This window comes from Callithrix jacchus, chromosome 15 (genome assembly GCF_049354715.1).
Source record: "Callithrix jacchus isolate 240 chromosome 15, calJac240_pri, whole genome shotgun sequence".
NCBI classification, from domain to species: domain Eukaryota; kingdom Metazoa; phylum Chordata; class Mammalia; order Primates; family Cebidae; genus Callithrix; species Callithrix jacchus.
In genome coordinates this window covers 81,405,305-81,430,980 of record NC_133516.1, presented here as the reverse complement: position 1 = coordinate 81,430,980, position 25,676 = coordinate 81,405,305, and the positions used below count along the sequence as shown (strand labels likewise).

The 25,676-nt window shown below is 41.1% G+C and overlaps 1 protein-coding gene and 1 non-coding gene across 4 annotated transcripts; both read left to right on the top strand.

Annotated features, from left to right (window-relative positions):
* Positions 1–490: 490 nt before the first annotated feature.
* On the top strand, positions 491–21,502 carry ARGFX (arginine-fifty homeobox). 3 transcript variants are annotated; one of them, XM_078352060.1, is made up of 5 exons: positions 491–537; positions 3,278–3,490; positions 10,421–10,537; positions 19,770–19,918; positions 20,867–21,502. In XM_078352060.1, exons 2-5 carry the CDS (start codon positions 3,304–3,306, stop codon positions 21,428–21,430), a joined length of 1,017 nt encoding a protein of 338 aa, XP_078208186.1. In that variant the 5' UTR covers positions 491–537; positions 3,278–3,303; the 3' UTR covers positions 21,431–21,502. The 3 variants fall into 3 exon arrangements, with proteins under 3 accessions (XP_078208186.1, XP_017820687.1, XP_078208187.1); XM_017965198.4 differs by having other exon boundaries at positions 495–562; XM_078352061.1 differs by lacking the exon at positions 10,421–10,537 and having other exon boundaries at positions 495–562.
* Positions 21,503–24,714: 3,212 nt separating this feature from the next.
* LOC118148212 (small nucleolar RNA U13) lies at positions 24,715–24,818 on the top strand. The gene has a single exon (XR_004734988.1). It is a non-coding gene; the product is annotated as a small nucleolar RNA U13 (small nucleolar RNA).
* The last annotated feature ends 858 nt before the right edge of the window (positions 24,819–25,676 follow it).

The window sequence follows — 25,676 nt, the reverse complement described above, 5'->3', positions numbered from 1 at the left end:
CAACAGTTACAATATGCTCCAAGCATACTTTTTTTTTTTAACCATCTAGACAGCTTCTTAGGAACTTTTTTTTTTTTTGAGACAGAGTTTGCCTAGACTGGAGTGCAATGGTGTGATCTCAGCTCACCGAAACCTCCATCTCCTAAGTTCAAGCAATTCTGCTGCCTCAGCCTCCCAAGCAGCTGGGATTACAGGCATGCATCACCAACTCCCAGCTGATTTTGTATTTTTAGTAGAGATGGGGGTTTCTCCATGTTGGTCAGGCTGGTCTCAAACCCCCAACCTCAGGTGATCCACCCACCTCAGCCTTCCAAAGTGCTGGGATTACAGGCGTGAGTTACCACACTGGCCAAGCATACTTTCGTTGAATAAACAAATGAATGAATGAAGGGTGGGACATCAGGGTGTGTCTGGTGGTTCAGGGACAGGAGGAGGTCTGATGGCATAAAAAGGATTTAAATACAGGGTCTTCTCCATGAGGATGCGCTAAGGAAACTGCATTTCCGGAGAGAGACACAGCAAGCAGGACTGAAAACGGTTAGTCTAAGGGGATTCAGGACAGGTAAGCACGGGGAGGAGGGGGGGGTCAACCAGAATTTGGGGCTTTAAGTGCTCAAAGAGGATTTGAAAAATCAAAGGAGCAAGATTAAAGGATGCAAGCAACTCAGCCCATTCACATTAGGGGGACATGAAATAAAGAGTTGCAAATTAGGGACAGAAGGAAGGTCAGAAAGACTGTTCACCTTGTGAAAATCAGGGAGTGAATGTGAGACTCCATATTTACTGAGTGTGGTTGTCTGTTCTGCAGGGCTCCCAAACTTTCCCAGTCTGTGCTAGCCTGGCCTTTGGAAATCCTTATTAGAATGTAATAGCAATGATTTTTGTGTACTTCTTTCATTGCAGAATCAGCAGACCTATGTAAGTGCCCATTTGTAGGAGGCAGGCAACAAAAATTTGCTGAGTAAATGTGGTTCTCTTAGTGGCAATTCTGTCTTATGCTCTCCATAGCCTTGATCAGGAAAAACACTCTAGACCAGTTGACTTGTTTGCTTCTTTGTTTTTGTTTATGTTTTTATTAAAAAAAATTTTTTTTTTCTTAAAGACGGAGTTTCACCATGTTGGTCAGGCCGGTCATGAACTCCCGACCTCAGGTGATCCGCCTGCCTTGGCCTCCAAAGTGCTTGGATGACAGGCGGGAGCCACCACGCCTGGCCAATTCTTTGTTTTTATAACATGCTAGTTTAAGCTGCAGACTCTCAATGCCCATCACAGGAAAGTGGTCCAGGGTTTAGACTGTGTGCACAACAGTCAGTAAGACCTGATCATTACCATCTATGCTTCTCCTCTACCTGGCCAAACTCTAAGACCTCATGTCTCTTTATCTACAAGAGGTTGATAATAATTGTACATTACCCTATGTGTTTGTTGAGGATCAAATGAATCATGTATATGAAGCACTTGGATGTCTGACAGTATCCTAATGTTGCTATTGAATGTTACTGCATTATTTATTTACTGTTAGAATTGTACTGAATAATAGATGATTAGTTAAGTTTAATTTCTTTCCAATTAAATGCCAAGCCCTATGCCATTCCTTGTTACTGCTGTTCAAAATTTTTGGTCCCAGGACCTCTTTATATTAAAAATTGTTGAGGACTCCAAAGAACTTTGTTTCTACAGGATATATCTAGATATTTACCATATTCAAAGTGAAAATTGAAAAATTAAAATATATTTATTCATTCCTTTCAAAATGAAATGATACATGCATTATGTTGTTTTTTTCTTTTCTTTATCTTTTTTTTTTTTTTTTGAGATGGGGTCTTGCTATGTTGCCCAGGCTGGAGTGCAGTGGCTATTCACAGGCCGATCCCACTACTGCTCCATTTCTGACCTGGCCGGTTCACCCCTCCTTAGGCAATCTGGTGGTCCCCTGCTCCTGGGAGGACACCATACTGATGCCAAACTTAGTGTGGACACCCAATGGGCATAGCACACTACAGCCCAGAACTCCTGGGCTCAAGTAATCCTCCAGCCTCAGCCTCCTGAGTAACTGGGACTACAGGCACGTGCCACCGTGCCCAGCAGCATTACATATTAACTATATTTTCCAGACACACAAAAAATAGTGAGACCAATGGCATTGTTTTACATTTCAGTACTTTGGCCTAATGGAAGATGGCAGAATTCTCGTCTGCTTTTGCAGTCATCTTTTCTGATACATTTTTTTTTGAAGTGTAAGAAGAAAATCTGACCTTACACAGATGATGCTAGAAAAAGGAGTATTCTTAGCCAGGCATGGTGGCTCACGCCTGTAATCCCAGCACTTTGGGAGGCTGAGGTGGGTGGATTACCTGAGGTCAGGAGTTCAAGACAAGTCTGACCAACATGGAGAAACCCCATCTCTACTAAAAACTCCAAAAATTAGCTGGGTGTGGTGGTGCATGCCTGTAATCCCAGCTACTCAGGAGGCTGAGGCAGGAGAATCGCTTGACTCTGGAGGCAGAGGTTGTGGTAAGTTGAGATCGTACCATTACACTCCAGCCTGGGCAACAAGAGCAAGACTCCATCTCAAAAAAAAAAATTTAAGACCTATTATATGTAACCAGATATTTACCATATGTGTAGCTTTTCCTTTATTACTGAAAAAAGGAAATAACTTTTAATAATTTAAGACCTATTATATGTAACCAGATATTTACCATACGTGTGATTTTTATTGAAGTTCCAATTTTTCCTCTTGGGAAGAACTTTCTTTAATATTCCATAGAACAGGACTATTGTCCACGGATTCTCGTTGTTCTGAGAATGTCTTCATTTCACCTTCTTTCCTGAAAGATATTTTCCCTGGATATGGAATCTGAGTTGATTGGGGGTGATGGCAAGTGGTCTATATAAGAATCTAAGTTGACAGTGGAACAAAATCTTTGAAGTGCTGAAAGAAAAGAACTGTCTTTTTTTCTGATAAGGAATCTGTAGTCATTTGATCTCTATCTTTTCATGCACAGATTGCACTTCAATCTCATCAAAGAGATGATCCTCTACTCTGAGTCACAAAGATATTGACACATAATTTCTTCTGTTATTTCTAAAGTTTCATTTTTGACAGGTACAGCTAGAGTATTTCTCTATAATATAACATATGAATCATTTTCCAGCTGAGATAGAGGAATTGGGGGTTAACCTCACTTGCCAGAGGTCATACAGCAAGCCCAGGCTCCTTGAAAACATTGCTATCCAGCGAATGAATTCCTCATCAGCATTCCCTATCTCATAGGCCTTCCATCTCAGATTTCAAAAACCATGATGAACAGAATGGCCCCAGAGAATCCCCAGCAAGACCCTTCCATCAACAGGAATGATTCCAGCATTAAGGTGATATCACCACAGGATCCCGCTAGATATCAGCAGGAAGGTGATACCACCACAGGATCCAGAAAGAGAACAAAGAAGGATGATACTCGCTGGGAGTATCATCCTCATAGTCCCAGTGAGTATCATCCTTCTTTCTCCTCTTTCCCTTTCCACTACTCCCTTCTCAGGTAGCCCTGTGATTGCATTTTGCATTTGTTTTAAGGCAGCTATTGATGTTTTTAAAAAATCTATTCAAAAAGTCTCCCATCATAAAAGGAGAAATACATTTCAAATTGAATGGGCCTTTGGCCCATGAATTATTCAAATTATGAGAGATAAGCTAAGAATACAATACATAGAACAAGTGAGAATGTTTTTCTAGGAGAGAATTTCTGAAACATAGAGAGATAGAAATTGAGAAATCTCCTTTTCCAGGGCAGGTATATTGTGGCCCAGTAGGGTGGGAAAATGAAAAAAAAAGAAGCTCATTATTCAGAGTAGTAGTGAACACATGTATGAAGAGATTTATTTACATAAGGTGAATCTTAGTGAATTGTTCTGAAATATGTATGTGTTATTTGATATTGTATCCTAGAGATTTTCCAAATATTGTTTGCATACAGTGTCTACCTTTAAAAATATACAAAACTGTATAAAAATCAATGGTGTTTCTATACACTAATAATAAACAATTAGAAAAGAACATTATAAAAATAACTCCACTTATGATAGCATCAAAAGTAATAAGGTAGTAAGAAATAAACTTAACCAAGGACTTGAAAGACTTGTCCATTGTAAACTATAAAATGTTGCTGAAATAAATTAAGACACATGAGAAGACGCTCCATGTGCATAAATGGGAAGGCTTAATATTATTAATATGTCAATATTACCTAAGCAATTTACAGATATTTTTTTATTTTTTATTTTTTATTTTTTTGAGACAGAGTTTCACTCTGTCACCAGGCACCAGGCTGGGGTACAGTGGCACAGTCTCACTCACTGCAACCTCTGCCTCCTGGGTTCAAGCAATTCTCCTGCATCAACCTCCCGAGTAGCTGGGACTACAGGTACACACCACCACACCCAGCTAATTTTTGTATTTTTAGTAGAGGCGGGGTTTCACCATGTTGGCCAGGATGGTCTCCATCTCTTGACCTCGTGATCCACCCACCTCGGCCTTCCAAAGTGCTGGGATTACAGGCTTGAGCCACCGCTCCCGGCCAAAATTATTATTTTTTTTAAGAGACAGGGGTTTCACCATGTTGGTCAGGCTGGTCTCAAAATCCCAACCTCAGGTGATCCACCCGTCTTGGCCTCCCAATGTGCTGGGATTATAAACATGAGCCACCACACCCTGCCTAATTTACAGATTTAATGCAATCCCTATAAAAATCCCAATGGTGCTTTTCGTGGAAATTTAAGAAAAATCTATCCAAAAATTTCTGTAAAGTCTCAAGGAATCCCAAATAGCCAAAATAATGTTGAAAAAGATGAACAGATGCACAAGGTTGGAGGCCTATTACCTAATCTCAACATTGGTTACAAATTAATCAAAGAGCGTGGTGCTGGCATAAACACAGATATATAAACCAATGGAAAAAAACAAGTCCAGAAATACATCTTTGCACAGACAGTCAATGAGGGTGCTAAGGCCATTCAATTGGTAGAGGACAGTCTCTACAACAAACAGGTGTTGGGAAAACTGAATATCCACATGCAAAATAATGATGCTGGATCCTTACCTTACCATATACAAAAATTAAAATGGATCAAGTCCTAAACACAAAAGCTAAAACTGTAAAACACTTAGAAAAAACATAGGGGAAAAGCTTTATAACATTTGATTTAGCAATGATTTCTTGGATATGACACCAAAAGGCAACAGAATAAAAATAGATAAATTAGACTATATTTAAAAAAAAAACCTTGTATGATTGGGCAGGGCATGGTGGCTTACCCCTGTAATCCCAGCACTTTGGGAAGCTGAGGTGGGTGGATCACCTGAAGGCAGGAGTTTAAAACCAGCCTGACCAACATGGCAAACCCTACCTCTAAAAAAAAAAAAAAAAAAAAAATTGTATGAAAAAAAGGACACAATCAAAAAAGTGAAATGGGCTGGGCATGGTAGCTTACGCCTATAATCCCAGCACTTTGGAGGCCAAGGTGGGTGGACCACCTGAGGTCAAGAGTTTGAAGCCAGCCTGGCCAACATGGTGAAACCCCATCTTTACTACAAATACAAAAATTAGCCAGGTGTGTTGGCAGGCACCTGTAATCCCAGCTACTTGGGAGGCAGAGGTGGAAGTCACTTGAACCTGGGAGGTGAAGGCTGCAGTGTGCCATGATCATGCCACTGAACTCAGTTTGGGCAACAGAGGAAGACTCTGTCTCCAAAAAAAAAAAAATGTGAAATGGCAAGCTATGGAGTGGGAGAAAATATTTGCAAATCATTTATCTGATAAGGGGTCAATAGCTATAATATATACAAAACTAGAACTCAACAACAATAAAAAAGTGGGAGAAAATATTTGCAAATCATTTATCTGATAAGGGGTCAATAGCTATAATATATACAAAACTAGAACTCAACAACAATAAAAAAGTCTAATTAAAAATGTGCAAAGGACTTGAATAGATATTTCTCCTAAGAAGATATACAAATGGACAAATTCACAAAAGATGCTTAGCAACTTAATTATTAGGGGAAAGAAAATCAAAACCAAAATGAGATACTACTTCACACACATTAGAATGACAACTATCAAAGGAACAGAAAATAACTATGTCAGTGAGGACGGGGAGAAATTAGAATGCTTGCAGGAATGTAAAATGGTGCTGCCACTATGAAAAGCACTATGGTGGTACCTCAGAAATTAAAAACAATTACCATATGATCCAGCAATTTCACTTAGGGGTATACACCCAAAAAAATCAGAAGCAGGGTCTATGCTGGGCATGGTAGTTCACACCTATAATCCCAACACATGTGGAGGCCAAGTCAGGAGTTTGAGACCAGCCTGGACTACATAGTGAGATTCCATCTCTACAAAAAAAAAAAAAAAAAAACTGGCCAGGTGTGGGGGCTCACATGTGTAATCCTAGCACTCTGGGAGGCCGAGGCAGGTGGATCACCTAAGGTCAAGTTTGAGACCAGCCTGACCAACATGGTGAAACCCCATCTCTACTAAAAATACAAAAATTAGCCAGGCATAATGACAGGTGTCTATAATCCCAGGTACTCAGGAGGCTGAGTTAGGAGAATTGCTTGAAACCAGGAGGCAAAGGTTGTAGTGAGCCAAGATTGCACCACTTCACTCCAGCCTGAGTGAAAAAGCAAAACTTTGTCTTAAAAAAAAAAAAAGAAAAAAGAAAAAGTATTATCCAAGCATGCTGGTGCATAGCCGTAGTCCTAGCTACTAGGGAGGATGAGGTGGGAGGATTGCTTGAGGCCAGGAAATTTGGATTACAGTGAGCTATGATCATGTCACTATACTCCAGCCCAGACAACACAGGGAGATCTCATCTCAAAAAAAGAAGAAAGAAAAAGACGAAAGAGGCCAGGCTTGATGACCCATGCCTGTAATCCCAGCACTTTGGGAGGCAGAGGTGGGCAGATCACCTGAGGTCAGGAATTTGAGACCAGCCTGGCCAACATGGTGAAATCCCATCTCTCTCTCTATATATATATATAATAAAAAGAAGGAGAAGAAGAGGAAGAAGGAGAAGAGGAGGAGGAGGAGGAAGAAGAAGTTGGGGGAGAGGGGAATGAGAGTTGTTCAAGGGGTATAGAGTTTCAGTCGTGCAGAATGAAAAGAGTTCTGGAGATTACATACACGAAAGTGTAAGTGCACTCAACACTACTGAACTGTATGCTAGCAAATGGTTAAGATGGTAGAATCAGTCTCCTACTGACCATTTAAAATTCTTCTATAAGTATTCTGGGGTACATGGTATGAAGTATATTAAAATGAAAGATGTTACATTCCCCTCAAATCCTGTACCAATTTACATTCCCACTAATAATAAATTAGGGCATACATTCCCTACTTTACTAATAAGTCTTGATTTATAACTAAAAATTTTTGCCAGTCTTCTGTTTTGTTTTTCTGTGATTGTTAATATTGTCAATTTTTGACAGTTTTTTTGGGAAAAAATTAACTCATTATTGAATTAATGTACATATTATAAATGACTAGTGAAGAGCATTTTTCACCATTTAAAAAATTATTTTTAGGAGGCCAAGGCAGGCGGGTTATGAGATCAGGAATTTGAGACCAGCTTGGCCAACATGATGAAACCCATCTTTACCTAAAGTATTAAAAATTAGCCTAGTATAGTGGCACGCACCTGTAATCCCAGCTACTCAGGAGGCTGAGGCAGGAGAATTACTTGAACCCAGGAGGCAGATGTTGCAGTAAACCGAGATGGCACCACTGCACTCTAGCCTGGCCAACAGAGTGAGACATTGTCTCAAAAAAATTAAAATAAAATAAGTTATACTCTCTCCTCTAGACATTTTTTTTCATGCCATTGATCCAATATTATGATGGAATTAGTTTTTCTTATTTTGTTCAAATTCCTTGTAAAATAGAAATATTTTTCTTTTCTCATTCATATATGTTGCACTATTTTCTCTATTGGGATGCATTTTATTTTATGTTAAAAGATTTTTTCTTTTATTATTTTAATATAAACTTCAAAAATTAGCTTTTGAACCCATCTGTAATTGCTTTTCAATGTTGTGAATTAAAAATTTTAATTTTATTGTACATTAATGGTCACTTCTTTCTGTTTCTGACTGGAAATGTCATCTTTCCATCTATGCTCATTTTTTTTTTCTTTCTATTCTCTATTCTAGTGCTAAATTAGATTTTTTGGCACCTATACCAAAGTGCTCCACATGTTACCTATTTAGGGAATGTTTTGTTAGAAGGCATTCTAGCCCATTTGGCTTCCCTAAAAACAAAACAACTTTGCATTGCTCTGGGAGAGAAGAACATACAAATTCTTTTTCTTTTATTATAAAGTTATCCAGTACAGGAACACTGATGCCTTGTGCTATTCCATCATGTTGTTTCATACTCATCCTTCCATCTGCTAGTGAACTTAGCATGGCAGCATGCATGCAACGGGTGCTGAACAGATATTACTGAAAGAGGCCGGGCATGGTGACTCAAACCTGTAATCCCAGCACTTTGGGAGGCCAAGGTGGGAGGATCACTTGAGCCCAGTTCAACACCAGCCTGGGCAATATAGTGAGACCCCATCTCATAAAATATATGTATTTACTGAAAGGTATGAAAAGCTATTTCCAGAGCATTCAGGGTAGCAGTCTCCAACCTTTTTGTTTTGTGGAAGACAATTTTCCCACAGACTGGTTAGGGAGTGGTTTTGGGATAATTCAAGGGCATTACATTTATTGTGCATTTTCTTTCTATTATTATTACATTGTAATATATAATGAAATAATTATACAACTCACCATAATGTAGAATCAGTGAGAGACCTGAGTTTGTTTTCCTGTAACCAGATGGTGCCATCTGGAGGTAATGGGAGACAGTGACAGATCATAGGGTATTTGATTCTCATAACACGCATGCAACCTAGATCCCTCTCGCCTGTGCATTTCACAATGAGGTTCATACTCCTATGAGAATCTAATGCTATCAGTTGATCTGACAGGAGATGGAACTCTGACAATAACGTGAGCTATGGGAAGCGACTATAAATACAGATGAAGCTTCGCTGACTTGTTCACCGCTCACCTCCCGCTGTGTGGCCCAGTTCGTAGCCCAGGGGTTGGGGACCCCAGATTTAGGGAATGTGGAAGAATATATTACATACAAAACAGAATTGTTATTCTTTATACCTCATACAGTACATGGCTAAGACTTTTGCAGAAAATCCCCAGCAGAATGGTAATGTGGAAGTACAGGCTACAGGAACATGGTGAGAACTGAGAGAACAGAAGAAAGTTCAGAAAATTGATATGTACGAAGACCAAATGTATGTATAATTTGCCCCCATGGCTGTTTAATACAATTTCAGTGGTTTAAAATAAAATAAGCATTTCTTATTGTTTATAAATCTACAAGCTGGCTGGGCAGTTGTGATCTTGGCTAGCATCTCTTGCATGCTTGAGGGTTGACTAGCTGTAAACTCATTTAAAATTGCCTGTGTTGCGGAATATGAGCTCTTTTCTCTACAGTCTCTGATCCTCTAGCAGGCTAGTCCAGGCTTGGAGGGAGAGAGAGTGGGTGAGAGAGAGGGCAGGCTTGAGAGCGAGCACAGAAGCATGTATGGCCTCTCGAGGCTGGGGCATCATCACTTCAGAGTGTCACTCTCCGGCTCAATCAAGAAGGTGTGGTTGGGCCAGGCGCAGTTGCTCACACCTGTAATCCCCGAATTTTGGGTGGCCGAGGTGGGCAGATCACTTGATGGCAGGAGTTCGAGACCAGCCTGGCCAATATGGTGAAACCCAGTCTCTACTAAAAACACAAAAAGTAGCCATCATGGTGGCATGCGCCTGTAGTCCCAGCTACTTGGGAAGCTGAGGCAGAAAAATCTCTTGAACCTGGAAAGTGGAGGTTGCAGTGAACTGAGATCATGCCATTGCACTCCAGGCTGGGCATTCAAGCAAGACTCTGTCTCAAAAAAAAATACAGGAGAAAAGGAAGAGGGAAATGAGGTCTCATTGTACATAATCTACAAAGTGACTCAATAAGATAAAACTATTCTTTTTTATTTTATAAATGTGAAAACTGAGATTCTCCATGTAAAAAGACATTTATGTTTTGCCAAATCTCTTTTTTTTCCCCTTTTTGTGGCAAATGGGGATCTTACTATGTTGTCCAGGCTAGTCTTGACTCCTGAGCTCAAGCTATCCTCCTGCCTCTGCCTCCCTAAATGCTGAAATTACTGATGTCAGCAACAGTGCCCAACCCAAATTTTCTAATAATAATAAAAATGTGTTCCCTGAGACCATAGCAGTTTTGATGGTCCTATTTCTAAACTCAAATTTATGTTCTCATTCTTCATTCTTTTTTCTTATTTTTTGAGACAGGTTTCATTCTGTCATCCCAGCATGAGTGTGGTGGCGCAGTCTCGGCTCACTGCAGCCTCAACCTCCCAGGCTCAAGTGATCCTCCCGCCTCAGCCTCCCAAGCAACTGGGACTACAGGTATGTGCCGCTACACCCATTTTGTAGAGATGGGATTTCACCATGTAGTCCAGATGGGTCTTGAACTCCTAAGACAGAGCAAGACCCTGTCTCTAATTAAAAATAATAATAAACAAATTAAAATAATGGAGATAAAACAAAAGTACTTGATGACCATTTCTATCAGTTCCATTTTACCTCCTCTCTGAGTAGTCATTACAATAGGTTTCACATAATTTTTGTGAAAATTATACAGAAAATTATCATTTTTTGTGTGAAAATATATAGTCTACTCTGTATATATTCATAAATTATGATTTTGAGTTATAAAGCAAAGTATATAATTTTTTTTGAGATGGAGTCTCACTTTTTCACCCAGGTTGGAGTGCAGTGGCACGGTCTCAGCTCACTGCAACGTCTGCCTCCTGGGTCCAAGTGATTTTCCTGCTTCAGCCTCCTGAGTAGTAGCTGGGATTATAGGTGTGTGCCACCACACCTGGCTAATTTTTTGTATTTTTAGCAGAGTTGGGGTTTCACCATGTTAGCTAGGCTGGTCTTGAACTCCTGACCTCAAGTGATCGGCAAGCCTGAGCCTCCCAAAGTGCTGAGATTACAGTCATGAGCCACCATGCCCAGCCAGAAAAGTATATTTTATATGTCACATTACATAGCAAAATAAGAATTAGTTTTTAAAATGTGTTTTCTATGAAATCATGAACATGTTTTAATTGGTAATATTTTCCTAACAGTCGATAGATACGCAGAGGATGTTAACTACTATAAGATCGGTAGGGTCATAAGCAGTGAGTTATTATCAGAAATGTGATGAAATTAGATAGCCTATGTTCAATATCTTATATCTTTAAGTGAGAAGACTTCATTTTCAGTCATACTCTAAACTAAAGTAAATTTTTTAAAAATATGTATGTTGTGCATACAATGTCCACACATTAGTGTATTAATGCCTTTACATTAATCAATGGAATAAATGCCTTACATTAATATATTCATGTAACAAATTTACACAGCCTGTTATAAATTAGGTACTCTTTTTTGTGTGTGTGGCAGGGTCTCACTCCATCACCCAGGCTGGAGTGCAGTGGCGCAATCTCAGCTCACTGCAACCTCTGCCTCCCGGGGTTCAAGTGATTCTCCTGCCTCAGCCCTCTGAGTAGCTGGAATTACAGGTCCCTGCCACCACACCCGGCTAATTTTTGTATTTTTGGTAGAGATGGGGTTTCACCATGTTGGCCAGGGTGGTCTCAAACTTCTGACCTCAAGCAATCCGCTTGCCCCGGCCTCCCAAAGTGCTGGGATTACAGGCATGAGCCACCATGCCCAGCCTAAAGTAGGTACTCTTAACATTCCCCTTTTATGCTTGATGAAACTGAGGTGGGCTGGGTGTAACGGCTTCCACCTGTAATTCCAGCAATTTGGAAGGCTGAGGTGAGAGGACAGCTGGACCCCAGGAGTTGGAGATTAGCCTGGGCAACATAGTGAGACCCTCATATGTATTTCTTAAAATTAAAAATTTTTTAAAAAGAGCCGGGCGCGGTGACTCATGCCTGTAATCCCAGCACTTTGGGAGGCCGAGGCAGGTGGATCACGAGGTCAAGCGATCGAGACCATCTGGGTCAACATGGTGAAATCCCGTCTCTACTAAAAAAAAAATACAAAAAAATTAGCTGGGCATGGTGGCACATGCCTGCAATCCCAGCTACTCAGGAGGCTGAGGCAGGAGAATTGCCTGAACCCAGGAGGCGGAGGTTGCCGTGAGCTGAGATCGCGCCATTGCACTCCAGCCTGGGTAAAAGAGCGAAACTCCGTCTCAAAAAAAAAAAAAATTTTTTTTTAAAAAGAAACTGAAGTGAAGAGTTTAGGTAATGGGTTCATAATCACATTCTAGTAAAGCATAGTTTTAAAAGCAAAATTTCTACCATTGAACATATATCAGGATTATTGGTTAAAACTTTTCCACTGTGCAACTTGCATGTTATGGACTCCTTGAGCTAACTGAATAAGAAATCGATTGAAGTTTGCAGAAGACAGCATGTATACATTTAAGTTTCAGGAAGAAATGTGCCCCTCATCGATGTGAGTTTTCCCGGGCTGTCATTGGTAATTGTCCATACATGATGCTTCCTTGACTTAATCTTCCTTATCATATTGCCATAAAAAATAACTTAGATCTGCATTTATAATTATTGAAGTATTTGTAACTCAAAGTCTATCCTGCCTCCAGGCTTTTTATTTTTCCTTATCTGACACCAAACTGATCTATAGTTTCTTTCATTTTCATTTTGGCCAAGGCTGACTGAAAATACTTTCAAGTGTATGAGGTTTATTTCCACAATACTCTGATGAATAGGGTATCCTTTGTGACTCCTCAGCCACATACTTTCATCAGTATGAGTGATTCCAGCATGTCCTTGATACCACAGGACTAAGCCAGTTCCAGCAAGCTCTGATCCCCTGTGCCCACTCTGTAGTCTGTCCCTCTTCTCAGGGAGCCCACTTGTCCTTCTTCAAGAGGGTAGTTACCAGGTTTAAATAAAACACACCTAGATCTAGGACTAAATCTCGTATGTTGGTCATATTTGATTGAGATGAGTTTTCCTGGAAAAGAATCAGGAGGTTGGTGAGCCAGGTACGGTGGTGCACCTTTAGTCCCAGCTACTCTGAAGGCTGAGGCAGGAGGATCCCTTGAGCCCAGGTGTTAAGAGACCAGCTTGGGCAACATATTGAGACCCCATCTCAAAAAAAAAAAGTCAGGAGGCCACTGGAAAGAATGGGCCAGTATATTCTATACTTTCCGTTACAGGTAGCTCAGCGTCTCGCTCTTCTGTTGCAGTGGTAGAGTTACTTCTCTGGATCTGAGGGTACAAGTTTGACTTTGCCTCCAATCATGTTTCCCAACCACTTTACCATTCATTCAAGGTGATGGTGTTATCAATTTGCTTTTTCTTTTTAACCTTATTTTTAAAACTGTGTATTATGAAAAACATTAGAAAGAGAGAACTTAAAGAATAATTATAGAGCTGGTTGCAGCGGCATGTGTCTGTAATCCCAGCTACTCAGGAGGCTGAGATGAGAGGATCCCTTGAGCCCAGGGAATCCAGACCAGTCTGACTAATATAGGAAAACCCCCATCTTTGAGAAGAAAAATAGAATACTTACATTAAAATCACCTGTACCTACCAATCAACTTTAGTTATTATCAGTGTATATGATGCACCTACTTTGCAGATGGTTTATTTGCCTTTTCTTTTCTTTTTTTTTTTTTTTTTTTTTTTGAGACGGAATCTTGCTCTGTTGCCCAAGCTAGAGTGCAGTGGTGTGATCTTGGCTCACTGCAACCTCCGCTCCCTCAGTCCAAATGATTCTCCTGTCTCAGCCTCCCGAGTAGCTGGGATTACAGGCACGTGCCACCACACCCAGCTAATTTTTTGTAGTTTTAGTAGAGATGGGGTTTCACCGTTTTAGCCACGTGAACCTGTTAGCCACGTGAATCGTGACCTTGTGATCCACCCACTTTGGCCTCCCAAAGTGCTGGGATTATAGGCGTGAGCCACTGCGCCAGGCCTCGTTTGCTGTTTTATGAGAACTGCCAGCCCTGGAAATCCAAGCTCATTAAAGCCTCTCTCCACTGCTTCCAGTCACATAGTTTAGTGAACATAGTTCCTGTTCCTAACAGTTCCATCTCAGAGTAGGTGGGGTCCCTTTGTTTTGGAACAAATAATTGCTGAAGATTACATCTTATTTCATTATCTTAAACATTTTATTTTATTTTTTTCGAGATGGAGTGTCTGTCACCAGGCTGGAGTTCAGTGGTACAATCTCTACTCACTGAAACCTCTGCCTCCTGGGTTCAAGAGAGCCTCCTGACTCAGCCTCCCAAGTAGCTGGGATTACAGGTGCATGCCACCACACCCAGCTAATTTTTGTATTTTTAGTATAGATGGGGTTTTGCCATGTTGGCCAGGCTGGTCTCAAACTCCTGACCTCAAGTGATCTGCCCGCCTTGACCTCCCAAAGTTCTAGGATTATAGGTGTGAGTCACTGTGCCTAGACTAATATAGAAAATTTCAAATAAAAATTATGTCTTCTAACATATTATAGTGCAGGGTACAGGTGATAGATTCATCTTTTGTTTGTCCACAAGCATTTTTATTTTGGTTTTTTAAAACATATTTTAGCCAACTATAAGATTTTAAATTGTCCCAAAGGTTTTTTGGGTTTTTTTTCTCCCTACTCACTGAGTCTCACTGTGTTTGAGGCTAATCTCAAATTCCTGGGCTGAAGCAATCCTTCCACCTAAGCCTCCAAGGTAGGGCAGGACTATGAGCATGAGCCTCCACCCCTGGAGTGTTTTTATTTGTTTGTTTGTTTGTTTGTTTGTTTGAGACAGAGTCTCACTCTATAGCCCAGGCTGGAGTGCAGTAGCAGGATCTCAGTTTACTGCAATCTCTCTGCCCCCAAGTAGCTGGGTTTATAGGCATGAGCCACCACACCCAATCTTTTAGTTGCTTTTTGAAGTTATCAGAGATCTGCCTCCTCCTTGTATCTGAACCTTCCTTTCTTTTGTTCTGTATTGTTTATTTTGTGTTTAGCAATCCCTTCCAGCAGAATGCAAACATAGTTTTTTCCCTAATGCAGCATTTCGTTTTGGAAAGGAGCTTTGGTTTGTTAGTTTCATGAGATGATAGGGCCTAAACTATTCCACAGCTTTAGACATATTTAAACTCTTTGTACTCATTCACATTGGAGTCTGCAGAACTACTCTCAGTTTCGAATGTTTTTCTCAGAATGGTCTGCTGAACTTTCAAGTGAATTCTAGTTAATATTTGGGGGTTCTCTTCTGAAGCCTGGGTGATGCCTGCTGTCTTCCTTCTGCATCTTTGTGGGCAGATAAGTGGGAAGTCACAACCAACCAACAGCTCCAAAACTCATTTGAAAAAGACCAAAAAAAAAAAAAAAAAAAAGGGAGGGGTTTCCAAAAAAGACTGATTATGGACACCAAGATATGGATATAAAGCTTTGGCATGAAATCATTACAGTCCTATTTCAAGGGATGACATTTTGAATAAATACAGAAGCTAATGATTCAGAAGTATGTAAAAAGCTAAAACATACAGAAAAAAAACCATTGCTTCCTTTTCTTTATCATCTATACAGTTTTGGTTTACTTAATTTACTTGTACATGTTGTGTTTAGAGACACACAAGTAGATAGTAAGTTTGTTATTATTATTTTAGAAGGAGGCTCGCTCTGTTGCTCAGGAGTGCAATGGTGTAATCTCAGCTCACTGCAACCTCTGCCTCCTGGGTTCAAGTGATTCTCGTGCCTCAGCCTCCTGAGTAGCTGGGATTACAAATACATGCCACCACACCAGGCTAATTTTTTTTTTTTTTTTTGAGACAGTCTCACTCTATTGCCCAGGCTGGAGTGCAGTAGCACAATCTCAGCTCACTGCAACCTCTGCCACCCGGGTTCAAGCAATTCTTTTGCCTCAGCCTCTAGAGTAGCTGGGATTACAGGTGCCTGCCACTGTGCCCAGCTAATTTTTTTGTATTTTTAGTAGAGATGAGGTTTCACTATCTTGGCCAGGCTGGTCTTAAACTTCTGACCTCGTGATCCACCCACCTCAGCCTCCAAAGTGCTGGGATTATAGGCATGAACCACCATGCCTGGCTTTTTTTTTTTTTTTGAAATGGAGTCTCACTCTGTCACCCAGGCTGGAATGCACTGGCACGATCTCAGCGCACTGCAACCTCTACCTCCCGAATTCAAGTGATTCTCCTGCCTCAACCTCCCAAGTAGCTGGGAGTATAGGCATGTGCCACCGTGCCTGGCTAATTTTTGTATTTTTAGTATAGAGGGGGTTTTGCAATATTGGCCAGGCTGGTCTTGAACTCCCGAGCTCAAATGATCCACCTACCTCGGCCTCCCAAAGTACCAATGAGCCACAGCACCTGGCCAGGTTCTTGTTTTTAAACAATTTATAGTAAGTATTTAGGTTGTGGAAATCACAAATGCACCCTTATAGGATGAGTGGGTTGGGGAGTGGTTATCTTAATATTACATTAAAAAGTTCCTTGTAGCTTAGAACAAAATTCCCAATAATAGTATGCCATAGACGTATTCCAGAAATATTGTATCACAAACTTCTTATTTAAAAATAAAGAATATGTGCCTGGTAAAACGATGTTATTTAATTAAAAGAACAGGCTTAGAATATTTAAGATGTGGTTATCCAAAGTAAATACCATTTGAGTAGAATAATGTTATTAAATGTGAGCAGAAAAAAATAAATATTTCTAAGTATACTGGATTTCAAATATATACATATAAACTGCAAAAATAAGATATTATAAGTTTAAGAATATGTACATTTAAAATAGGATTAAATATGTTTTATATAGGTTATTTTCATCTATGTTCTTAAGTGGCATTAGCCTATAGTTTTATCTATAGAGTTTATTTTGCCTGATTTTAGTATTGGTATTATGGACTTTTAGGTATAAGAAGGGAGGTCCAAGTGAGAACCTTTCCTCCTTTTATTTTTATTTTATTTATTTTTCTAGAGCCAGGGTCTCTTTCTGTTGCCCACACTGGAGGGCAGTCACCTAATAGTAGATCACTACAGCCTTGACCTGGGTTAAAGTGATCCTCCCACCTCAGCCTCCCATAGCTGGGACCATAGGCATGTGCTAATTTTTTAAACATTTTCTATAGAGACAGGGTCTCCTTATGTTTCTCAGGCTGGTCTTGAATTCCTGGCCTCAAGCAATTATCCTGCCTTGGCCTCCCAAAGTGCTGGGATTACAGGTGTGAGCCACTGTGCATGGCCAAATTTTTTATAATTGTGGGTTGTTGTTGATTTTTTATAGGGATGGAATCTCACTCTGTCACCCAGGCCAGAGAGCAGTGGCGTGATCTCGGCTCACTGCAACCTCTGCAGTGAGTGATTCTCCTGCCTCAGCTTCCCTAGCAGCTGGGATTACAGGCATGCACCACTAGGCCTGGCTAATTTTTATAGTTTTAGTAAAGATGGGGTTTCAACATGTTGGCCAGGCTGGTCTCAAACTCCTGGCCTCAAGTGGTCCACCTGTCTCAGCCTTCCAAAGTGCTGCAGTTACAGGCATGAGCCACCACACCTGGCCAATAACTGCATTTTTTAAGAAAAAACACTTTTCCTTTTCATTGCCATTTTTAAAAAACTATACTTCTTCAATCTTCTACACACACACACACACACACACACACACATATTTTGCAGTTGTGCTAGAGAATTTCTACACATATTTATTATTTCATTTTGTTTTGAGACAGAGTCTCACTCTGTCACCCATGCTGACACATGACTGTGCAGTGACACAATCATGGTTCACTACAGCCTCAACCACCCAGCCTCAAGCAATCCTCCCACCTCAGCCTCAAGAATAGTTGGGACCACAGGCACATGCAACCATGCCCAGCTAATTTTTAAATTTTTCGTTCAGATAGGGTCTCCCTACATTGTCCAGGCTGGTCTCAAACTCTTCCACTTATGTGATCCTCTTACCTCAGCCTCCCATAAGTGCTGGGATTACAGGTGTAAGCACATTGTGATGACCACATTCGATTTCTTTTTTTTTTTTGAGACGGAGTTTCGCTGTTGTTACCCAGGCTGGAGTGCAATGGCACGATCTCGGCTCACCGCAACCTCCGCCTCCTGGGTTCAGGCAATTCTCCTGCCTCAGCCTCCTGAATAGCTGGGACTACAGGCACGCACCACCATGCCCAGCTAATTTTTGTATTTTTAGTAGAGACGGGGTTTCACCTTGTTGACCAGGATGGTCTCAATCTCTTGACCTCGTGATCCACCCGCCTCCCTCCCAAAGTGCTGGGATTATAGGCATGAGCCACTGTGTACGGCCCACATTTGATTTCTTATGATCTTTTCCCCAAAGTAGTGAATAGAGCCTCAGAAATCCCATAAAAGAAAAAGCCCGGCCGGGAGCGGTGGCTCAAGCCTGTAATCCCAGCACTTTGGGAGGCCAAGGCGGGTGGATCACGAGGTCAAGAGATCGAGACCATCCTGGTCAACATGCTGGAACCCCGTCTCTACTAAAAATACAAAAAATTAGCTGGGCATGGTGGCGCGTGCCTGTAATCCCAGCTACTCAGGAGGCTGAGACAGGAGAATTGCCTGAACCCAGGAGGCGGAGGTTGTGGTGAGCCGAGATCGTGCCATTGCACTCCAGCCTGGGTAAAAAGAGCGAAACTCCATCTCAAAAAAAAGAAAAAGCCTTACCAGGCATGGTGGTTCACATCTGTAATTCCAACGCTTTGGGAGGCCAAGGCAGGAGGATCACTTCAGCCCAGGAGTTCAGCATCAGCCTGGGCAATGTAAGGAGACCCCATCTCTATGAAAAGAATGTTTTTTTTAAATTAGCCAGGAGTGGTAGTAGTGCCTGTAGTCCTAGCTACGCAGGAAGATGAGGCCAAAGGATTGCAGGAGCCCAAGAGTTCAAGGTCACAATGAACTATGATCATGCCACAGCACTCCAGCCTGGGCAATAGAGCAAGACCCTGTCTCTAAAAATGAGAGAGAGAGAGAGAGAGAGAGAGAGAGAGAGAGAGAGAGAGAGAGAGAGAGAGCGCCTATTTGCCAGACAAGTTGGACTAGGTTCCTCAATAAATAAATGAAGAGAGGAAACCCATTTTGAAGAGTGGGTTATATTCAGGTGCAAAGACATGGAGTTTATTCCTAGTTTCTTCTATTTCATAATTAGTTTTTAAATTTTGGCTAGCTCTTGCACAGAATATTCCTAGTTTCTAGAAAAACGAAAGTGTGGAAAAGATGAGAAGACAGAAGCTACTATCTACTTTCCTGAGGTTAGGTAGGATAGAAAGACTGAGTACCAGAGAAAAAAAGTAAAACAGAAAGCTTTTCAGTGCAGTGGGGCAAAATGAAAATCAAGGGAGCCAGTTTCCAGGGTGAACAGACTGAGTGCAGAGAAAATTGAAGAAGTAACCAATGTCCTATCAGGGACAAAATCTCAGAAAACAGAGAACAGAGCGTGGTTACCCAGGCCTCAGCCATTCAGACTCAAGACTTGGAATCTGCATTTTCTGGATCCTAAGCCTGGCTGTAGGAAAGGCATGGGCGATTCACAGTGGTGATTTGGTTTTTGGTATTTGTTTTCTTGGTTGGGGGAGAGATTGGTAATGTAAATGTAACCACCCCTTCTTTTTCTCTGCCCTGAAGCAACATGGAGAAGGCATCAAGCCCGTACTTCATTCACCCGCGAACAGTATGAAGAGCTAGAAGCTCTGTTTAGCGAGACCATGTTCCCAGATAGAAATCGTCAGGAGAAACTAGCTTTGAAACTCAACCTATCGGAGTCAACAGTAAAGGTCTGATCCCTAAGGTGTCCTTGGTACCCCCATCCAAGCCACATTCACCTATCCAGCCTGGAAATTCCCCACCATCCACCGTGCCCCACAATAATATTCTATTTATCGAGTACCTACCGAAACAGTACTAAACTGGGGGCATCGCAAACACTGGCCTCAATATCATGCAGTTTGAAAGATGAGAAAAAATGAGGTTCAGAGGCAAAGTGACTGGGCCACAGAGATAATAGTAGTGTTGCTAGAATTAAAACTCCAGAAATCTTGTTTTTAACACTGTACCATAGAGTTCAAATAGGAGAAAGGCTCTCATCCAGACAGACTCCTCACCTAGCGTCTTTCAAAGCAAAGGCCTGCAATCTGTTTATTCATATTGCTACCAACAGACAAACAATACTCCCTCTAACCTCTGAGCCTGCTTAAGCCCATAACATTTTTCTTGTACTTTTTTCTTTTTTTCGAGACGGGATCTCACTATGTTGCCCAGGCTGGTCTCAAACTCCTGAGCTCAAGTGATCCTCTTGCCTCAGACTCTGTGCCGAGATTATAGGCGTGAGCCACCGTGACTGGCCATACATTTTTATTGGAGTATTTCTCATAGTAGAGGCCTCCTAAAATAATCCTTGAAAATCCTTCAGTTCATATTCTTCACCTATCCCTAGATCCTAGATCCCTGAACTAGCCTCTCTTCTCAAGTTCAGGACCCTGTCTCTGAACCCCCAGCACAAACCCTGAAACACGCCCCCTTTCTTCCTTCCTGGGGTCCCAAACCTGATCTCTGTCGTCCCTCCTATTGACTCCAGTCATGCCCATCACTGCTCTTGCAGAACCCAGTGTCATGGCAAATTGGAGAGGACATGAAGATTATAATCTGGCTGTTTTTATTCAGGAGAAGCCTCAAACGCCTTCTCTAAGAACAGACCATCATCTCCTTTCTTCCCCCACTCCCAGGTTTGGTTCAGGAACCGGCGATTCAAACAGAAAAAGCAGCAGCAGCAACAGCAGCAGCAGCAGCAGCAGCAATCAGCAATGCTACCAAACCAGATCCTTCTATCCGAGAAGGATGTGCCCACCTTCCTGAGAACATCTATCATTTCTTATGATTTTTATCCTGTGGTTTCAGATTTCTACAGCTCCCTTCCACCTCAGTCCTTAGGCCCTTCCAATTGGGCATGGAACTCTACTTTCACTGAGAGTCCCACAAGTGATTTCCAAATGCAAGATACTCAGTGGGAAAAGCTGGTAGCCTCAGTTCCTGCTTTGTACTCTGATGCCTATGACATATCCCAAGTCATAGAACTGTATGATCTTCCTGATGAGAATGAGATATCCAGCTCTTCTTTCCACTGTCTGTATCAGTATCTCTCGCCAACAAAGCACCAGATAGGAGGACAGGGTTCCTCTCTCAGCATCTTTGCTGGTCCAGCTGTAGGCCGATCTCCCATACAAACCTGGCCCAGTATGACAAGCCAAGGCTTTGAAGCCTACAGTCCAACAGACAGTCTAGAATTCTAGAAAACCTCCAATATGGTAGCCTTTGGATTACTCTGATCGGAGTACTAATAAATACGGACCATTTAGAAAAAAGGTCTTTTTTTTTAAAAGATGGGGTTTCACCATGATGGCCAGGCTGGTCTTGAACTCCTGACCTCAGTTGATCCACCCACCTCGGCCTCCCAAAGTGCTAGGATTACAAGCATGACCATCGCGCCTGGCCTAGAAAAGAGGTCTTAAAAATTTTTTTTTTTTTTTTAAAAGCAAAAAGAAAGAAAAATGGCAAGGTGTGGTGGCTCACTTCTGTAATCCCAGCACTCTGGGAGGCCGAGGCAGGCGGTTCACCTGAGGTCAGGAGTTCAAGACCAGCCTAGCCAACATGGTGAAACCCTGTCTCAAAAAAAAATTTTTTTTTAAAAAAAGAGGTCTTGCCTCTTGCACATGACTTTTTTTTTTCCTTTGTCTGGTTTTAACCCAAACATCTGGGTCTATGTCTCTTTGATTTCCATGGAAATGTTGTGAAGAGTTTTCCAAATATAGCTCAGCAGTATGCAATCAGCCCCACAATTCTCCCTGAAAAGCCTTTCTAATCCCTTACATGGCCAGTGAGACTACAAAATTCCCTTCCCAAAGCTATCTTGGATTTTCTAAAAGTAGGTCAGTGGTTTTGGGGGTTATCCACTTTATTTATTTTTTTGCAACTAAGTCTCACTCTGTCACCCAGGCTGGAATGCAGTGGTATGATCATGGCTCACCAAAGCCTTCACCTCCTGGGCTCAGGTGATCCTCAACCTCCTGAGTAGCTAGGACTGCAGGTGCCCACCACCACCTGCAACCTCCACCTCCTGGGGTTCAAGTAATTTTCCTACCTCAGCCTCCCACATAGCTAGAATTACAGGCACCTGCCACCATGCCTGGCTAATTTTTGTATTTTTAGTGGAGATGGGAGTTTGCCATGTTGCCTAGGCTGGCCTCAAACTCCTGAGCTCAAGTGGTCCTCCTGCCTCAGCCTCCCAAAGGGCTGAGATTACTGGTGTGAGCCACCTTGGCTGGCTAAAACAGTTTTTTAGAAATAAAGTATATTAGTCCAGACGCAGTGGCTCATGCCTGTAATCCCAGCACTTTGAAAGGCTGAGGCAGGCAGATCACCTGAGTCAGGAGTTCAAGACCAGCCTGACCATAATTTTTTCTCTATTGCTTTTCTATTCCCTATTTCATTTGGAAATATGAAATTTTTCCAAATGAAAATTTCGTTTTCTTGGGAGACTGAGGCAGGAGAATCGCTTGAACACAGGAAGCAGAGGTTGTGATAAGCAAAGATCGTGCTATTGCACTCCAGCCTGGGCAGCGAGAGCAAAACTCCATCTCAAAACAAAAAGAAAAAAAAAAAAGAAAGTGTATTAGACAACAACAAAGGAACAATTAACTTGAAGTATACAATAACTCTGAATTTGTATATACTTAACAACATATACCCAAAATATATGAGGCAAATTTTTTTTCAGACAGAGTCTTGCTCTGATGCCAGGCTGGAATGCAGTGGTGTGATCTTGGCTCACTGCAACCTCCACCTCCCAGGTTCAAGCAATCCTCCTACCTCAGCCACCCTAGTAGCTGGGACTACAGGTGCGTGCCATCATGCCCAGCTAATTTTTTGTATTTTTAGTAAAGACAGGGTTTCACCATGTTGGCCAGGATGGTCTCGATCGCTTGACCTCAGGATCCACCTACCTCGGCCTCCCAAAGTGCTGGGATTACAGGCATGAGCCACCATGCCCTGCTGAAAATTAAAATTCTTAAGAAAATGTCACCAATATATAGTCATAATATGATATATTCATACAACACTCTCAATAATTGATAATAACAGTCCAAAGAAGTCAGAGAGAAGGAAAGCTTAGAGCAGAAGTAAATGAAATAGAGAATAAAAAAGCAATAGAGAAAAAAAAATTATGAAATCAAAAGCTGGTTCTTTGAAAAGATAACAGCATGGCAAAGGTTTAGCTAGATTGACATAGCTCCCAAAAGACTCAAATTACTAGAATCAGAAACAAAAGTCAAGGTTTTACTATAAACCTTGTAGAAATAAAACTTATTCAAAAGAAATACTATGAACAATTGAATGCCAACAAATAGATAATTTAAATGAAATGGACAAATTCCTAGGAAGACACAGAATACCAAATCTGACTCCACAAGAAATGAATCTTATGAATAGAGTTTGCCATGGTATGAATGTGTCCCACACAGCTCATGCATTGGAAACTTAATCCCCAAAGCAAACATTGAGAGATGAGACCTTTAAGAGGTAATGGGCAGAGCCCCCATGGAATGAATTGATGCCATTAAATTAATAGGAGTGGATTAGTTGTCTCAGAAGTGGGTTTCTGATAAAAGGATGGGTTCAGCCCTCTTCTCCAAATCTCTCTCTCCCCCACCACCCACCCCCACCTCTCTCTCTCTCTCTCTCTCTCTCTCTCTCTCTCTCTCTCTCTCTCCTCTCCTCCTCTTCATTCTGCCATGGGAGGATGAAACATGAAGACCCTGGCCAGATGTCACCCCTCCATCTTCCATCTGAGGCTGGAAAACTTCCCAGCCTTCAGAACTATAAGAAATAAATTTCTCTTCTTCATAAATTACCCAGTTTCAGGTATTCTGTTATAACAACACAAAAACAGTCCCTAAGACAGTTATAATAAACACAGAGATTGAGTTAACAATCAAAAACTTCCCACAAAGGAAAGCCCAGTTCCAGATGGCTTCACTGCTAAACTCTACCAAAATGTTTAAAGAAGAATTAACACCAATCCCTCACAACTTTTCCAAAAAACAAAAGAGGAGGGAACTCGTTTTATGAGATTGATATTACCTGGATACCAAAGCTGAACAAAGACACCATAAGGGAACTATGGAATATAGTGAGTATCCCTTATTGGAAATGCTTGGAACCAGAAGTGTTTTAGATTTGGAGTTCTTTGCATTTGGAATATTTGCACACACATAATGAGGTATCTCGGGGATGGGACACCAGTCTAAATGACTCATTTATGTTTCATATATACCTTATATACATAGCCTGAAGGTAATTGTACAATATTTTAAATAACTCTGCATGAAATAAAGTTTTGACTACATTTTGACTATGACTCATCACATGAGGCCAAGTGTGAAACTCTCCTCTTATGATGTCACGTTAGGCACAAAGAGTTTTGGATTTTAAACCATTTTGGAATTCAGATTTTCAGATTGGGGATGCTCAACCTGTAACATCTCCTCTGAATATAGATGCAAAAATCCTCAATAAGATCCTTTTGTAGTTCATGAGCGTGATGATTGGGCATTCACACGGATGTGTGAGAGTGCCACCCTCAAACCTGGTTTCGATGTTGGCACAACAACCTCAATAAAATACTAACAAACTAAATTTAGCAACATTTAAAAAGGACATATACCAGACCAAGTAGGAATGGAAGATTGTTTCAACATAAAAAAATTCATCAATGTAATACAAGATATTAATAGAATAAAGGACAAACCACATGATCATCTTGCTGGGCACAGAAAAAGCATTTGCTGAAGACTCACATTCTTTCTTGATTCACTCAACAAACTAGAACAAACTATCAAACTCCTGTCCTTCAACTTGATAAAAGCCATCTACAAAAATCCACAGGCAACATCATACTTATCAGTGGAAGACTGAATGCTTCCCCACTAAAATCGGAACAAGTGAAGTGTGGCCACTCTCACACTCACCAAACACGGTGAGAACATAATGCTGGAAGTTCTCGGCCAGGGAAAATGGCAAGAAAAGAAAGTAAAAGGCATTTAAATTGAAAAGAAAGAAGTTAAAATATTTCTGTTAACAGATGGCATGACCTTGAAAATCCTAAGGAATCCACAAGAAAACTATTACAACTAATAAACCAGTTCAGCAAAGTTTCAAGATACAAAATCAATGTAGAAAGTTTTTACAATTTTCAACTGCTATTTGCTCATTCCAAATAAGTTTACCTCCATGGAGAAATATGTATGGAAGAATCCAGGGGAAAGGTTAATTCGATGGCTGTTAATCACAGCTGAATTTAGCACATCTGCTCTGAGTCAAAATACATTCAAATAACAGTGGGCATTGTTGAGCACCTTGTATATGGTACATATCATTCATGTGCCTTATGTGTATTGACAGAGTTACATGTGGTTACACTAAGTATCATCACCATTTCACAGTGGGGAAAACTGAAATAGAATATGGTTAAGTAAATTG

Coding starts and splice junctions, on each gene's coding strand:
- ARGFX (XM_078352060.1), top strand. CDS start 3,304: ATGATGAACAGAATGGCCCCAGAGAATCCCCAGCAAGACCCTTCCATC. Junction 3,491..10,420: donor GTATCATCCTCATAGTCCCA/GTGAGTATCATC, acceptor TTTTTGAGACAG/GTTTCATTCTGTCATCCCAG. Junction 10,538..19,769: donor CCAAGCAACTGGGACTACAG/GTATGTGCCGCT, acceptor TCTGCCCTGAAG/CAACATGGAGAAGGCATCAA.